This window comes from Anastrepha obliqua, chromosome 4 (assembly GCF_027943255.1).
Source record: "Anastrepha obliqua isolate idAnaObli1 chromosome 4, idAnaObli1_1.0, whole genome shotgun sequence".
Taxonomy (NCBI): Eukaryota; Metazoa; Arthropoda; class Insecta; order Diptera; family Tephritidae; genus Anastrepha; species Anastrepha obliqua.
The window spans coordinates 17,452,507-17,469,245 of NC_072895.1; the positions used below are offsets into that span (position 1 = coordinate 17,452,507).

The 16,739-nt window shown below is 42.1% G+C and overlaps 1 protein-coding gene across 1 annotated transcript in view; it reads right to left on the minus strand.

Annotated features, from left to right (window-relative positions):
- The window catches only part of LOC129245208 (retinal homeobox protein Rx), a 148,132-nt gene that overhangs the window by 75,191 nt on the left and 56,202 nt on the right, over positions 1-16,739 (minus strand). Inside the window, exons 3-4 of the mRNA XM_054883246.1 lie at positions 6,689-8,038; positions 4,588-4,754 (exon numbers count right to left, since the gene is read on the minus strand). Coding sequence (XP_054739221.1) covers positions 4,588-4,754; positions 6,689-8,038 — 1,517 coding nt within the window. The remainder of the gene's footprint in view (positions 1-4,587; positions 4,755-6,688; positions 8,039-16,739) is intronic.

Consider the following 16,739-nt stretch of genomic DNA (forward strand, 5'->3'; position numbering starts at 1 on the left):
TTTGTGAGGTTACAATTTAACTTCTTTTCGTATTTTAAGGCAGGCAACTTCTGCCGCCAACGTGCAAATATTTTATTTGTTCTTTAGCCAATTGGTGCGCTGTCGTGGGCAATTGAGACATAAATTTTAAATAAGAACTTCATATTGTTACAGTTGCTTGGTTTTAGTTGTTATTGTACTTACCACATGAATATATGTGAGTATGTATGTTAAGAAGCATGCGGAAAAAGTGCTCAATTTCAAAAACACATACAAATACTATATTTATGTGCAAGAAGGTCGGCTCGAATTTGGGCAGACGTACGTGCATAAATCTGCAATTGCATTTAAATTAAACGAGACTTGTCTTTTTAACCACAAGACTTTTACAAAGCTTTTAAGAACCATAAATCACTGTCGAAAAAACTTAATTGGTTAAGCATTGCTTATAAACTTTCTTCGTGTAGGCTTGCAATTTGCATTTTGTTAAAATGAATTACAAACGGAAATTAACTAATTTCCTTCTGAATTCTTTGGCCAAATTGATGTTTTCGACTTCTGATAGTTCGTACTCCGAAATGAGTTAAATTTTTCGTTGATAGCAAAAATCGAAAAAAAGAAATTGTGCATTCAAATGAATTGAAAATATATATATATATAAAAAAAGAGATAACCCTCACGACTTTATTTTCGAGAAAATGCAGAATGCATTCTCTGCGAATACTTGGCTAGCTGTGCATTTCTATTTATCAAAGACCACAAATATTGAGAATGCGGTTCTCGAAGGGCTAAACCGAAGAAGTGCGTAAGCGCCAAACGCCAGCGATTGCTTATTGTTCAGAGTGAAGTCTTTCCTGAAACTTGAAAAACAAAACCGCTACTCAAACTGAACCTGAATGTCAAAATATTAGTCAACAATACTGCCTTCACATTGTTGCTGAACTCCATGTAAGCACAAAGAATAAATGAACAAATAGTCACTGACTAGTTCTCGTGCTGGGCTGATGTGCTATTTCTGCCGTAAGCTCATAGATAAGCATGATTCAACAATAAAAGGTTTGCTCAGTAAGCAGCTTTCTCGTTTCCTCTTGACAAATCAGCTCCCTTAGCAAGATACTGGAATGCTAGCTTTAGAAATGTTTAGTAAAAGTGGAGGAAAAGTAAAATTTGTAGAAAAAACATTTCATTTTCAAAATGGTCTGCTTACGAGCAACAACTCGCTAAAGAGTTTTCATCGGTATGTTCAGGACTATGGTAGTATGACATGAAATACATGCCGCTTAAGTCAGGACATGATAGAGTAATTGAGGCAATCCGAGATCGACAAAAGAAGAATTTAAAAAACTTTATTTCTTATGATGTGGTGATTTAGAAGGAATTCATGTTTTGAAAAGAGCATTTCCCAAAGAGCTACGAGAGGGAGAATAATGGGATGGTGCCGACGCAATCGATAACATTGCAGACCTGATTATAAGAAAGTTGATATTGACGGAACTTATTTTCAATGGATGGATGAAGAGTCCAGAGGAGGCTTAGCGAAATACAGTACCAGCATGAAAAAGCTCCTCATAAAAACTGTATGCTTTCGGATTCAGCTTAAAACTGTAGGTCACTCCATTTGTGGAACAACATCAAGACGCATGTCACAAATAGGCGGAGGATCTCGGCCAAACCCCTAACAGAATTGTACCCGCCAATTATTTATTTATTTTTAACGAAATATATAGTTTCATATCGGCAAAACTTTACAACTTCGCGATCGGTTTTAAATTTAAAAATTAATTCACAAAATAAAATCTTGGATTGTGTGAAATATTATAATTTCTTGTTTTAATATCAGATTTGGCAAATTCCGCTAATAATTTCTATTTGTACCGTTATTTAAATTCAAATATTAATTAAAATTTATTTTTTAAACCGTTAGTTGTTTGCTTCCATTTAAGTAAAAAAATACTTTTTTGCTACCATTTTTACTAAAACGGATTTAGTTTGTTCCCCTTTATTAACCTTCATAAATACAACCTTTTGTAAGGGAGTGTCAAAAATCGAATGCCATTAGTGAGCAAACCTTTAATAATTGAATTATGATAGATGAGAAGATCCGAAACTCTTTTTCTCGTGATGACGCTGTCAAAATGTGCTTTTTTATGACATTCTTCAGTAATGCCACTCTGGAAGAAATATTGCATGGGTATTTTTTAAACAAGAATTGGGAATTTTCAGTTTCACACCACCATTGAGGCTAATACATATTTAGTGCGCGGTGGCCTAGTAGGCTTTATCATTCGTATGCAACTACATATAAAACAAATAGGTATTATTTTTTATCTGACATCAAAAATGTTCACTGTTTTCGTTAGTTATTTTTGGTGCCACACTTCTGGCAGCTCGCCATTTCGACTATCAGCTGTTCATCAGCCCAGTGATTGGCAATGCTACCAAGTATTGAAATGAGTTTCTGGGCGCGCTCTCATACAAGATGAAGGAGCTTCGCACCTTATTATCGGCTATTCTTATGCTGCAGTGGGCATACTTGGATGTATGAATAAAATGATTAAAAAAATTCAAATTTTATAATTTCAAATGCGTTTGGTAGTATGCAGTGCGTTTTGTGTGAACAAATTATTTCTGAATTTAAATTTATTTGTTCAAAGCAAATATACAAATTAAATATGTATAAGCCATTTAAAAAAATAAACTTCTTACCAGAAACTGTCCCAAAAGTACAATATAAATATTGGATTGGGGAAAAAGAAATGCCGTATTTGTGATCGAAATTTAACGCTTTATTTAACGTATTTAGAATTATCCGATTCAAGTCAAATATGCCCCGTTTTGTTCGCAACTTCATTATCTCCGCTTTATTTATCCTCCTTATTTGCAAAAAACTTAGACAACCAGTTTTCGCAAGCCTCTTTTGAGGCCAACTCGGTATCACCAAGGGCGTTTTGCATGGACCGGAAGAGATGATAGTCACTTGGTGCCATAGGACACCCCATCCAAACTCCCGTAGCTTCTGGCGGGTCATCAAAGATGTGTGAGGACGAGCGTTGTCCTGGTGGAACACAACACCATTCCTATTGACCAATTCTGGCCGCTTCTGATCAATCGCCTGCTTCAAACGGTCAAGTTGCTCGCAGTAGAGGACGGGTCTGGCCATAGTTGAGCAGCTAATTGTGGATAATTCCCTTCCAATCCCACCAAACACACAGCAAAGCCTTCCTGGCGGTCAATCCGCGTTTGGTGATGGTTTGGGACGGCTCGCCGCTTTTCGACCACGATCTTTTTCGCTTGGCGTTGACGTACGTGATCCACTCTTCATCGCCAGTCACCATTTGCTTCAAAAATGGGTCAAGTTCGTTCCGTTTTAGCAGAGAATCGCAAGCGTTAATTCGCTCCAAGAGATTCTTTTGCGTCAACACGTGTGGCACCCAAACATCCAGCTTTTTTTGGAATCCAGTATTCTGCAAATGGTTCCAAACGGTTTTGTGGTCTACACCTAGTTTTTGACAAATCGAGCGAATGCTCACATGCCGGTTTCTTTGGATAATTTCAACGATTTTATCAGTCTCTACGACGATTGGCCTACCAGTACGGGGTGCATCTTCGACATCTACTACACCAGAACGAAATCGATCGAACCAACGCTGTGCTGTGCGAATCGTTACAGTATCAGGCCCATAAACTTCACATATTTTTGCCGCCGCCTTCGTTGCATTTTTACCTCTAAGGTAATAAATTTCTTGCTTGGTGGACTCCATCTTTGACGCGCTATAACTTAAGACTGAAACGCTTCTCAGCATCTCGCCCGCCATCGAGCAATATGCGATCATAACAGCGCTGTTTTTACCGAATCGTTACGCGACATGAGAAATGGAGCCTATACATCAATACGAAGTAAATAAAGTAATGGGTGGCTCCAGGAGATACGCCGAAGCTGATATCCAAGCCGGATATTCATCCAAACAAGATAATGATAAGTGTTTGGTGGGACTGAAAGGGCATTGTGCACTGGGAAATGCTCGAAAAGAAAGCCACGGTCATCAAATCCGCATTCCAAGAGCTCGAATGGGAGATCCTTCAGCATCCGCTGCATTTTCCGGAACTTGCATTGACTGATTACCATCTTTTCCGCGCCCTGTCAAGCCATATTAAGGATGTTACCTTCGATAACAGAAACCACCTTAAGAACTGGTACAACAACTTCTTTTACACCAGCCCAGACGATTTTTGGCGGAACGGCCTCAAAAAATTGATCGAGATGTGGGACGACTTACACTTACACACACTGGTGGTTGAAACGCACTTCAACTTATGCCAGAATACAACGATTTTGCCACAATTTCTGTAATTCTTTAAATCTTCATGGATCAACTTAAAAACTAAATCACATTCAGTTATGTAATATATATAGCTGAATCAGCCCAGTTTCGAGTAATCTTAGGGTTAAGGGGATCTAAAATTAATTTGAAGAAATTCCCGATTTACGTTCGTAGGGTCTTACTATCAAAAGTTAAGTACTACGCATGAGTGTTACTTCATATCAGCACGTACTTGTACAACAATTTATATGGAACCGTCACAACTTAAAGCAATGAAGAGACTCACCTGTACTCTGACTTCCGGCAAATTGACTTTCATTGCTAGTTCCTCGCGTGAATACACATCCGGATAGTGTGACTTCTCAAATGCCCGTTCCAATTCATGTAGCTGATATGTTGTGAATGTAGTGCGATTGCGGCGGTGTTTCTTCTTGGAACAATTGTCATCTTGAGCTAAAAATTTAACAAAATAATGGGAAAACAAGATTGTCACAAAGGAACTTACATATAAGTAGGTAGTACTTCTGTAATATTTCTAAGAGTTACGCATATGGATAATAGCAATCGGGAATAATATCTTCTAGACGGTATCTCTCCGTAGCATCTGAACTCCTGCGAATCATCACCATAGTTTAGGCGCCTTAGACTAGGGAAACAGGCAACTATTACTGCAAATCTAAGAATAATTCATATCGTTTCTATGTCTAAATGGAAATAAGAATCCATTTGTTAAGGTACCCTACTATTTTACTATCTTGATTAAGAGATTAAGGTCACCTGTGTGACTGCGGCATTTGGCAAGGAATAACCCTATTTAACACCATCTACAAAATTGTAGCAGTGATCATAAAAAGCACGCTCACAGATATCGAACGCCCCTTATGAGGGGAGCAAGCTGGTTTTTGCCCTCACCGAAGCTGCGTTTACCAAGCCAACAGACTTCGGATTATAGTAGAGCAATCACTTGAGTGGCTCTGTCCGCCCTACATGCTGTTCGTAGACTTCAAGAAGGCGTTCGACACTTTCAAACGAGACGCAATATGGTTGGCACTGAGTGGAAAGGGAGTTCCCGCCAAGATAATCCGCGAACTTCGAACTGGCAGTGCTTCACAAAGGCGATGTCAGCGATCCATTCACTAGCAACGCAGGCGTAAGGCAAGGTTGTCCTCTGTCGCCCCTTTTCTTCGCCATCGTCCCTGATGACGTCATGAGCCAACTGACCCTGCACAAAAAAAGCATCGTATGGAGTTTCACCAGACATCTTGAGGACCTGGACTTCGTCGATGACATCTGCCTCCTCTCTCACAAACTCTCTGACATGCAACCGAAGGCGGACAAACTAGTCGCGCTGGCGCGCACTGTTGCACCAGGGCTATGAGAGTTAACAAGACAGATATTGGTTGACGTATGCCCGGTGGAGTTCGTCCAAGGCTTCTGCTACCCCTTACCATCATCACGGCAGATGGTGGAGCATATGAAGACGTCAACTGCAGGCTTAACAAAGCAAGGGCAATATTCGTGCGAATGCATACAGTATGAGGGAGTTCGCTAACCTCCAGGCGCATGAGATTACGAATATTCGGCTCATGCGTGAAGTCAGTATTGTTATACAGAAGTGCAATATGGCTGGTCTCTAACGCCATCACACAGAAGCTACAATCCTTCGTCAACAAATGATTCCGCATCATCTGCAGAATATTCTGGCCAAACACCATCAATAACGACGCTCTGTGGAGATTAACGAACGAGGAACTCATTCTTAGGCAAACCAAACGCAGAAAGTGGCGATGGATAGGTCACATATTGAGAAAACCAACATATAGCATCACGAGAATGGCACTGAAATGGAACCAGCAAGGGAGCAGAGGTCGCGGTCGACCAAAAAACGCTTGGAGAAGGTCGATGGGGGAAGGTCGAACTAGTAGATACCGTCATCTCATGGAATGGTGCAAAAACAGCAGCATAGAACGGTGGAAGCGTCTTGTCCAGGTCTTATGCTCCCGAGAGGAGTGAACAACCAAAAAAAAAACAAGATATATATGTAATTGGCAGGCGATCCTTTGCTGGGGTTTTGGTCAAGGTCCTCTCCCAATTTGTGTGTACATCTTGATGTTGTTGCATAATCCACATACCGCAAGTATTTCAGCCAGTTTATTGCTGTCGCGTGAATTCAAAAGTATGGGATGATGCCCATTTAAATCGGTAAAGCAGTATTTTGTCGTTGATAGGAGAAACCTCAACTTTATTTATAACAAGTGTTCCTATTTGAATACGTATGAAGAAGTTTCTGGATGTTTCACAATCTCTTGTGTCCTTGCAAGTCAGCTCAAATGCCCATTTGCCCCGAAAAGGTAGGAATATTAGTGCAGTTTTGTATATATAAATACCTTCATCATCACTGCCGGAAGTGATCTTCTCGCCTTGCTCACTTGAATTTGTCTGATTCAAGTCTTCACTGGATGCGCAGCTCCCGTTTACCACACTATCGGCGTCATTTAGTCGATCTTGTCCATCGCCGCCCGACCCGCTGCCTCCGATCAAACGATAATCGTCCATGTGCCGCTGTTGAAACTGTTGCTGTTGTTGTTGTTGCTGCTGCTGCTGCTGAGCTTGCTGCTGGTGATGTTGTTGTTGTTCCATAGCATTGCAATTTCCATTCAGCGATTGCTGTTGCACCTCTTCGAATGTACGCGCACGTATCCCCTCGAAACTTTTCATTGCATAATTTTCTACAGCACTTCCGTTGGCTAATTTCGAATCGTTCGCCTCGCCGGCATCCAAGTCATCACAGTAGGAAACGGAAGATTTGCGTTTCAATCCACCGAATTGTATTGACGCAGTAGCTGCTGCTACATTATTATAATTCGAGGACGGCGAATGTGAAAGAGTTGTGGGAGACTGCGGTGAGGTTACATCAATTGGACCAGACATGTCGCCTTGCCCATCCTTCATGTCGTCCTCATCGCCTGCATCGATCTCTCCGCTCGCCGAAATTGAAGACATTGAATGTTCATCGTAGTCAAGCAGGTTCGAGTGATTGCTGCTAATAGTTGGGCCGCCGCCACCGTTACCTGCGCCGCCCCCTCCTCCACACAGAGTACCAGAGCCATTGGCGAGACTGAAATATGAGGCCACAGCTGACTGATTAGCCAAAGCCGTTGGTGATGATGATGACTTTGCAAATTTTTGTTCCTGTTGCGCCTGCGCTTGAGCGTGTGCTGCCAATGCAGCCAAATGCTGTTGGTGACTGTAATGTGGCGGCGGCGGTGGTGGCCCGGTCGATGGTTGATGATGCGGGTGCGAAGGATGATGATGTAGCGCCGCTTGAAGATGACTCGCCTCAACCATCTGATGCATCGAATTGAGATAATCACCGCTGCTCATGGACGGACTGGTGCGTGTGCTGCCCGAATCGGTGCTGCCTGACTCGAGTGGTGGATAGCTTAAATGACTGTTGGCGCCACCGCCACCAGCACCGGTCATATTCTGATGCGGAAAGCTCATCATGGCATTGTGATAGTTAAGTGTTTGGTGCGAGTGTTGTGGTGGCGGTGGTGGCGTGCTCATATGCAATGCCGCAGCATGTTGATGGTGGTGACCGGGAGGTGATTGCATATTTGGGAATGAGACATGCTTATGATGCGTGGACTGCTGCAGCATTGAGGCCATGTGATTATCCATGTTGCGCAGGTGCGCCAGCGACATGTTGCAGCGCAGATCGGTGGCGTCATCATTGGCTACGGAAGAAAAAAGCGTTGGAATATAGTTTGGGTTATAAAATATTGCAATTAATAGAGGGGGGTGTTAAATGTAGTCATACTGAATGCAATCAGAGTGTGCCTGCGTAAGTTCCAGGAATTTGCAAATTAAGCTGCGAATAAAATTTTATTATTAACCCTCCTAGTGGTTCACCTCTAAGCCTACACAAGTTGCTTCCACGATTGGAAAACCCCTTTGTAAGCCTCTGAAGTTAATCCGTATAGTAAAGCGATTACAGGTTCTTTGACCTCCTATGAGTCGCTATATCGAGTTCTCTTTAGAAGCGGCTTCATCTTGGAAATCTGAAGAAATGGCCGAGAGCGATATTTAGCGGGGGAATATAGGCTTGGAAAGCTTTTGTTTACTTTATAAACCCTTACACAGTGAAAGAGGAGTAAGCCGGCGCATTTTCACTATGCAAAACCTAGCTTTTTTTGACGAATACGAGCCGCACACGTCAAATGTGTGACTGCCGCCCGGAATATACCAATGATGGATGATGCCACGTATATCGAAAAGAAATCGCGATTTGCATATTCACAGTTTCGTTGGCTGCTCGCCACCTTTCTGCTCCTATTTCTGACTTTGTTTGCGGGTTTGTGTTTATAGTTAGTTAAATGTTTAGGCCCCATTTTTAGTGACTATCCGTGATTAGCTTAGGGTAAATGAGGAAGCGAAGGATGGCGCAAATGATATCTGAGCTTCCAGGATCCGGATAGTACGACTAAACTTCTTCTTCTTCATAATTGGCGCTATAACCGCTTACGCGATTTTGGCCGAGTTTAACAAAGCGCGCCAGTCGTTTCTTTCTCGTGCTAACCGTCGCCAGTTGGGCACACCTAGTAAAGCCAAGTCCTTCTCCACCTGATCTTTCCAACGCAGAGGAGGTCTTCCTCTTCCTCTGCTACCACCAGCTGGTACCGCATTCAGAGCCGGAGCGTTTGTATCTATTCGGACGACATGACCCAGCCAACGTAGCCGCTGGATGTTTATTCGCTGCGCTATGTCTATGTCGTCGTAAAGCTAAACACTTTTCGATAAATTTGTTGAGCCATGTGGTTCGGTGACTCTCGGAATCGCTCTTATTAGGCTGATCTTCTTGATGCGTCGCGTTAGAGCGTGCAGAAGGATTACCACTTCATAAGCCCTTTGACGCAGCACTCCGCTCGGAAAAAGAAATGATAAACAAAAACACAATCTACTGCACACTTACAGGCGGAGAGTAAGTTAAGCGGACGTCGCTTGAACAACCGGACTCGTCCAGTCTCTGCCCTCGTGTGGCATGCGGGACAACAGATCCACGCAGATCAATTTTCGATATGACTTAAAAATCAGTCGCCTTCAAACCTCGCGAGTAAAGCAAAAGAAGGGTTTCATTTTTCCAGGTAAGTGGGATAGAGTTCCCATTTCAAGAGTTATATCTATATTCCTCAAAAATTCAATTGCCACAACCTTATTTAAACTGTCTGCCTTGAGGAAAACGGGAAGCGTCAAGATTAGCTATGCGGCTTTTGGGGAAGATTATTAAACCACCTTTTAGATGTTCGGACATAGCTTAATGGGCATGAGTTATAGTGCCAGTACGGATTATATGGCTCCGAAATGCAGCTCATTGAAGAGATTCGGAACGACAATAGAAGAAGAGGTGTAGAAAAGAGACATGAAACTTGGCTCCACTTCTTTCATATATTTACGCACGGCTCGAAAATATTGGACGGAGTAGGTGCACGGATTTATAATGCAGAACTAGGCATCAGTCAGCCATTTAAGTTCGCTGACCACTGCAGTATCTTTCAAGCTGAAGTCTTTGGTGTAGAAAAGGCTGCAGAAGTAGCATTCGCAAAGGCATCGAGCAAATCCAAAATAAATATATATGTATTGTACGTTGATAGTCAAGCACCGATAAAGGCAATAAAATCATATGAAATTTCGTTCTTAAGAGCAGGAAAGCCAAAGAGGGACTGGCCGCAGACAGACGGCTGCACATTTATTGCGTAGCCGGACGCAAAGGCATTTCACGAAACGAAACTGTAGATGAGCTTATCAAAAGCGTTGCCATCGCAAAACCGCGAAAATCACTTGTACACAGAATGGAGATAAATACGCCAGATTCGTATTAGGCCTACCTGGAAAGGAAAGCAGAACGATTGTAGGTATACTGACAGGCCAGCGGAACACGCATACAAGATGGGAATCGCAAACAACGATACCCACAGATTTTGGAATTAACTGGAAGACAGAGAGAGACTCTAGAACACCTTCTGTGTTCCTACCCTGCATTAGCTAGAACACGAATGAAATGCTTAGGAGCACTATAATATGAGACGTTAGAATGTCTCTCGGGGTTAGAGCTTTAGAGCTCACTTAGATTTGCAAAGGACATAGACTTATTACAAGAAGTCTACTACGAAGAAACCTCAAGCTCAAGCCAGAACTATCTGGAACCACTATCTATTGAACGTGATGACCTTCAGCCAGCCAGGCCATTCTAAACGAACCTTTTAGATGTCATCCACCAGCGATTGTTCGTGAGTTCGAGCACCTTAAAGTAAATAAAGTTTTTGTTTATCGCACCATTACTCGTCACAATGAGACTGGTAGCATCGCGAAACGTCATGGAGGTGGTCATCAAAAGACTGCAACATCACGTGAAATGGTTCAAGTGCCAATCAAATGGCAAAACAACTGAAAATATCTGACTATAGCATCCACCGCATGCCGAAAGATGATCTCAAAGGCAAGCCTTACATGAACCAAAAGGCCTATGAGTTCATATCAAAGCAGCAACAAGTCAGACTTGAAAGAGCGAATGAGTTGCTTCGCTTGGCCAAAAGCGGGCAATTTCCGTAAATCGTTAACTCCCAAAACGATACGAGAATACGAGAATTTGAGTCATCGATTGGCCACCAGGGGGCAGCACCCGCCACAGGTAATCGTTTGGGCCGCTGTAGCGGCAGATGGGCGCTCTCCAATGGTTTTCATCGAGTCTGCCGTCAAGGTAAATGCGAAATATTATCGGAAAAGTATTTTGGAGGCGGCCGCCGTAGCCGAAATGGGTGCGTAATTATCTTTCGGAATTCACAGAGAGAACGTTGGTTCGAATCTCGGTGGAACACCAAAATTAAGAAAAACATTTTTCTAATAGCGGTCGCCCCTCGGCAGGCAATGGCAAACCTCCGAGTGCATTTCTGCCATGAAAGAGCTCCTCATAAAAAAATATCTGCCGTTCGGAGTCGGCTTGAAACTGTAGGTCCCTCCATTTGTGGAACAACATCAAGACGCTCACCACAAATACGAGGAGGAACTCGGCCAAACACCCAAAAAGGGTGTACGCACCAATTAAAGATAAAATATAATATAACTTAATAAAAATCTACCTTTATTAAGTTTCAGTAATGCAAAAAGAACCCAAGCAAGTCATAATTAATAATTTTTTTTTTTGCTTTTCTCATCAAATCGATTATCCTTCAAGTCCATTAGTGTCCATACGTACGAAGGTAATCACTTGTATAACTTCGAATTTCAATTTGTCTGAGCACTCAGCGTAAAACGGGTAATTACAATTTAATTAGGTATTTCCCACAGATATCACACAATTGCTCAGTGGCTCACATTGCCTGACCACTTGCACACTCTAGGCCCCCTCACTCTATTCGCAAACATGTCCTTTCACATTGCTACTTATCATATGTTTAGCAATATCAAGGAATCAACGACTGAACAACTGAACAAACGATTCGTTGAAATGGTCATATATCAGCATTTCCACCCAAGCGATTAGCTTATGTGGTGGCAGGAGGCAGGAGTATGAAAGAGGCACACCCACGCACATAACACACTTAATACACATACATGGACATAGCAATAAACGGCATTCAATTAGTCGCGTCATATTTACAATGTGCCGCAATAAAAATTCTTAAACGCCGCTTGTTTCTTCCACACAGCATTACATATTTTAAATGCTCACCCACAAATGACCTCGTCGGCAAACAAAAACCCCGAAATCACATATACAGAGACACACACATGCACACTTGGGTAGGCACTAGGGATGTCAATATTTTAATGTATAAAAAATTCCGGGGTTTTCGAGATTTGTAATTTGTATGAAATGGAGATAGGAAAAGCGGCTTTTATAGTATGGCAAAGAAGCAACATTGCAAATTTCTTGGCGCTTACAACACTCTTGTGATAGAAATCAGCTGGGTTTCTTGGGTTGAATGTTGAACTCTTTAAACTCTTGGCACTTACACCCTTTTTGGGTGTTTGGCAGAGCTGCTCCTTCTATTTTTAGCGTGAGTCTTCGTGTTGTTTCACAAATGGATAACCTACAGTTTTACGCTGTCTACGAAGGTCAGAACACCTCTTTATGAGAACCTTTTTCATGTCAGAAATACAATCGGATATTTGCCATTGCCTGTCGAGCGGCTTCCGCTATCAGAAAAATATCTTTTCAATCATTTCGTTGGTGACAAAAATGAAACAGATAAATGTAAAAGATGGGATCAGGTTTTTCATACACCGACCGACCGACCGCTTTAGAGAGGAACGAGCTATACTGGAGCAAGCCCTGGGTCATCAACCGTCCTCCAGCACCCTCATACGAGATATGTGCGCAACCAGCGGTAAGTGGGAGGCAACGCAAACCTTTGCAGGTAAGATTATGACGCGGCTTCGCCATATTGATTGGGAACGCAAAGCGTTTCAGCAACAGAGAAGGCGGACAGTCTGTGACGAACCGACAGCAAGTACAGACGTTTGAGTGAAACACTCAATACAGTATCATACAGAAGACAAGACGGTAGTGAATTAAGATAACACTACTGCAAGCTTTCCGATGCCTCCTTTACTTTGGACGACCTATAAACATAGTGGGAGTAATTGAGACTATCGACGGTGTATAGCCTTCATACACCTACAGGAGAGGAACCTGGACGCGGGTACCTGTTGTGTCTTCGGACATAAACGCGGCTCTACCCAGAAGTTATACTTTTTGGTTCCAGGGTAGAACTACCCGAGGTGGAGGATTGTTATAGTATTAGTGGGAGCGTGCCCTACATACCATTGGTGTGACGGCACCTTTGAGATGTTTCTGACATTTTGATTCGTACCTCCTTAAAAAAAAAAAATAAAAATTTCGTACAAAAGAAAAATCTACAAAAGGGTTGAAGCCGCATTTGAAAATGAGCCCATACTTTGGAAACGCGTAAGCAGAAGAAGAGAGAATCGTAGAGGGAAAGGAAGACCAAAACTTCGATGGTTGGATGGCGAAGATCGGGACCCTGAGCTATTTAGTTTACTTTGTCGGAGAACTCAAACAAGGTATAAATCAAACGGGTGACAAATGTTATAGCAAGCCAAGACCCGGACCGAATTGTTGAGCTAATAATAATAATAATGAAGATGATGTAAGTAGAATGAAAAGGAAGCTGATCACCGTGATCCTATCAAATGCAAGCAGCCAAAAGTAACTCTTTTTTTTAAGTGGAAAGAACAAAGCCTTGAAGCAGTTTTCGATAGGATTTTTTTTTTCATGTTCACTTCTCTCGGGAGCATAGGGCCTTCGGTAGGATGGACGGCTTTAAATTTGTATCGTTTTTAAAATCTGAAGATCGCCGAATAGAACTGGCAAACGATCGATAGTAGCTCCATTCGATATTTTCGAGGTTTAAAAAGAAAAAATACGATACTATCACTTAAATACGTGGTGAAAATATTTTTAGAGGCATGCTCTTTAACATACTCGTATTCGGTTCGGAGCAAGTTTGCCAGAATGAGCTGATGAGCTGACGAAATACTGAGATTGTGTTGATGATATACGAAAAAAATCAACACCGTCTGAGCATCGACTGATTGGACGAGTGTGTGAATACATATATGCGAAATGACCGTGCAGATTTCGGCTGCCGAATCTCCGTTGTGACGTGGCAGCTGTAGTTCCACTCATAATTTTCTTGTTCTCTATAATTCAAGAGATGTAAAAAATTTTCTACTACTTTTTTGCAATTGTTTCTACATGAAATCGCTCGTGTAAGTAATGACGATCATTCTGAACCCAGAATCATTAAAATCGATTCATTTTTGACTAAGTTATAAGCATTTAAAAAAAATTTTTCTTATATAATAAAAAAAAAATCGATTTTGAGCCGGGCCCAAGTCCCGAAAGGTATCGCCACACATCTGCCTCATTAGGCGCAGGTTCGAAAAACCGAACTTCGGTAATACTCCAGATGCCTTTCTACAAATCAGTTAGGGATTCCAATTTATGCCTAAGTGAGACACTGCCACAGACTTTCGTGACCACAACCAAATTTGGTATTGTTCTGGCATGCCAATCTTTGCCTTGCCTAATATGGGCCTGGTAAGGTAATAGTGAGACGTGCCTCAGTAAGGCCTGCCTAATTCGGGCCTAACTGATTCTTCGGCATGCCTCACTGTAATTCTAGTCGAGAACATATTTGAGTTATATCGAAATAGAAGAACATGTCCCGAATAGCCCGGTTGAATTGAAATGGAAAGCATCACGAGCAAACCTTGTAAATCTAGCGTCCGTGACTTAAATATATATACTTCAACTTTTTAGGCTCCAATGTTTCTTTTCAAATTACATAATTCGAAAATAAAAACAAAAAACTTCACTTATACTCGTAGGCCAAATAATTATAACAACTTATTGAATTGCGAAATTCAATTTGACTACATATTACTGAAGATTAATCTCAGTTTTGCTGCACATTCATTCAGATTCCGCGATGTTACTGGGATATAAAGGATTTTGGTGTGCATCAAGAAGTTCTCCATGCTCAGAGACGCTTACATCAATGAAAATTGAAATGTTCCTTGAAATTTTATTGCCTTTATATTTCATGCATCTACTTTTCTCCAGCAATTCTTCGCAATTGGATATCAAAAGGACGCTCGGCCTTGGGTATATGTCTGGGTAAAGTCTGGAGATCGGCACACATATCCAAGCGTACGAAGTTGCGGATTTTCCACGCCAACTTAAAACCGGTGGTCCTATACGATTGTGAGACGTAGAATCTAAACACGTGCGACCTGAAAACGTTGAAAATGATTTTTAACCCTTTGGGGACGAGTGTCGGCATATAGCCGCCCAAATTAGTTGGTAGCTGCAAGGCTCATGACGTCTGTCATTCTGAGCCATAAGATACGCATAGGTATACAGGGTTTGATTGAAAAGTAATGAGCCTTCCCGCGCGGAGCGTCTGCCAAGCGATCAACCGAATCGGCTGGTGGGGGAAAATGATCGTTGGACCTTCCCCTTCCACTAGAAATCGGTCCCAGTTCGTGGGCAACAGCGGTGCAGTCAACATCGCTCCGCGCGTGCAAGCTGTTTTAAAAGTGTGTTAGGATTTTGCAGTGGCGAAAATGCAGCGATCGTTGGAGCAACGTTACTCGATCAAATTTTGCGTAAAGCTAAACAAAACAAGTACCGAAACCATTGGGCTACTCAAGGAGGCTTATGGAGACCAATCTCTGTCCAGTGCCCAGGTAAAACGGTGGCACAAGTCGTTCAAGGAAGGCCGGGAGGACGTCGAAGACGAACAGCGATCTGGAAGGCCTCCGACGACGCAAACAGACGAAGATGTGAACTGGTCTACGTGAGATCAGTGAAGAGTTAAATTTAACTTATTACAATGTGCGGGAAATCGTGACCGGAAAACTTGAAATGCGCAAAGTGTGTGCCAAATTGGTTCCAAAGGTTTTGACTGATGAACAAAAGCAATTGCGTGTGGAAAAGAGTCGTGAAGTATTGGAAAGTGACGAACAGGATAATACTTTAGTAAATTGTATCACAGGAGATGAAACCTGGTGCTTTGAGTACGATCGTGAGGGCAAGAGAGCGCGATCCAAAAAACTGTGACAGCCGAATTGAACGCGTTTACGGCGGATGAGTTTAAAAAATATTTCCTGCACTGGAAGGACCGCTACCAGCGGTGTATTGACGCTCAAGGGTCCTATTTTGAAGAATATTAGTTGTATAAGCCAAAAGGTTTAATAAAACTGCTTAAAAAAATAAGGCTCATCACTTTTCAATCAAACCCTGTAGTATTTAAAAGAGTCACGTTTTCACTCAAAGGCATTAGGGGCTTTTAGCGATGAAGTCTTATCTTCTTTATAATGTAAACTTACGATGTGAGACGACGATAAAGTCAACACGAATTTCACTACCAGAGGAACTAGCAGGCTTTTTATATCTTTTATAATCCTACGCATGATGCCTAAGCGATCTAGAGATGCGACGTTAGATAGTGACAGATCTGACGAATATTACTTTGAATCTAATAAGACGGAGGATGACGGCATTACTTCGTCGAGTAGAACAGAAATCCGTTTTTAATTTTATGCAATTTTTTTCTTGTTTTAAATAAAGCCTTACCCGCGCACTCTAATACCTCTTGTCTTCAGCGACATTCGCCCGTCGAGCGGCTCCGTCTCCAAAGGGTTAATCGTTGTCTATGTAGAATCAGACGAATATTCTGACCTAAGACCTTAAGCAACACTGACTTATGGGCTAAAACTAAACAATCCTCCTCGAAGTGCGACGACGTAAACGGAAGTGAATTTTCTAATACTGCGTAAACCCCTGAACGATATCACAAGAGCTGCATTGGATTGAAATCCACAAGGGATTGGCAAATTCGGGAGATCAAC